The sequence below is a fragment of the Plasmodium fragile genome (genome assembly GCF_000956335.1).
Source record: "Plasmodium fragile strain nilgiri unplaced genomic scaffold supercont1.20, whole genome shotgun sequence".
Taxonomy (NCBI): domain Eukaryota; phylum Apicomplexa; class Aconoidasida; order Haemosporida; family Plasmodiidae; genus Plasmodium; species Plasmodium fragile.
This window is the reverse complement of record NW_012192600.1, coordinates 249,297-250,540: the sequence shown is the minus strand read 5'-3', so window position 1 is coordinate 250,540 and position 1,244 is coordinate 249,297. Positions and strand designations below refer to the sequence as shown.

At 44.9% G+C, this 1,244-nt stretch overlaps 1 protein-coding gene across 1 annotated transcript in view; it reads right to left on the bottom strand.

Moving 5' to 3' along the window:
- AK88_02152 (uncharacterized protein) overlaps positions 1 to 206 on the bottom strand; it is a gene marked incomplete at both ends in the record, with an annotated part of 5,053 nt that extends 4,847 nt beyond the window's left edge. Inside the window, one exon of the mRNA XM_012479786.1 lies at positions 38 to 206. Coding sequence (XP_012335209.1) covers positions 38 to 206 — 169 coding nt within the window. The remainder of the gene's footprint in view (positions 1 to 37) is intronic.
- Between the last annotated feature and the right edge of the window lie 1,038 nt (positions 207 to 1,244).

Here is a 1,244-nt window from a genome sequence, read left to right as displayed (position 1 = left end):
TTTTTTTTTTTTTTTTTTTCCGTCTTTTTTTCGCTACTTTCCAATACTGCTTTCAATTCGTTCACTTCTTCCTCTGTCGGATTTTCTTTTTTAATCAACTTCTTAATGTCTTCATTGGACTTTACGATCAGCAGCTTCTTGTTCAGCAAGATGGTTTTGTTCTTAGTGCTTTTGATTTGCTGGCTCCCCAGCGATCCCTTCGTCATTGTTGCTGTTTGAGGGGATATTGCTTATACGCTGTGGGACGGTTACGCAGTCTGCTACCTTGTTTCGTATAACGCGAATTCTTCCTTCACGCTGATGGAGAGGAGGAGGCAGGGGGGGGGGCGTCGTCCCCCGTCTGCTCCCCCTTTTGGCACGTCCAGTGCACACAAGCACTTATGTACCTAGCTCTATACAGTGCCTCCACTATCCTTTTGAGCACTTCCCAATTTATTTGCCCAGTACCCCTTTGTACACACAAATGAGGAACCCCTCACGGATCGGTGGACAAATGTGTTCGGGATTTTTCAAAAATTTTTGCAATATTTTTTTTTTACAAACTGCAACGTGATTCCCATGTGCTACTTGGGGGTCTGTCCTTAGTGTCACGTCGCTGCATCAAGGAACTCGGTTTCGTGCTAGTGCACAGAATGTGGGTTACTTCGAGGCAGGAGGCTTTAGCAGCATTCGCTTTCTGGTACCCCACTTTTCTGTCTCCGTAGGTTCAGCGTTGCAGCAATGCAACAATGCAGCCACACAGCGGTTGTTTACTTGATCAGGCGATCAATCTGAAAATCGCCTAACCGCTGAACCGCCACGTGTCTGTGTCTTCTGGCCGGCACCGTCGCGCAACGGGGTGGCTAAAGGCTAAGCGGTGTTATCAAATGACAGGTAGTGCCCTTTAGGTGGATCACTTACCATTTTTAAGAAATTAAACAAAATGGGCTTACGCAAGTATTCGCACGGGGTCAGTGAAATCAAAAATGTTCACTCTTAATGAATGTTTTTTTTTTTTTTTTCATTTCGTGTTTCTCCACATGGCCTATCGCAGCACTGCGACATGAGCCCAGGGTGATGTGATAAAACAAAGCCTTCAAATGTTTGTATATATATATAATGTACGTTGTATGCATGTATGCACATGCTGGGCGCAGCTTTGCATTGGGGGCTGAGGTGGGTTTGCCCTTTCTCGGCCCACGCATGTAATATATATGTGCTGCATATATACGCACAAAAGCAAGCCACAAAAAAAAAAAAAAAAA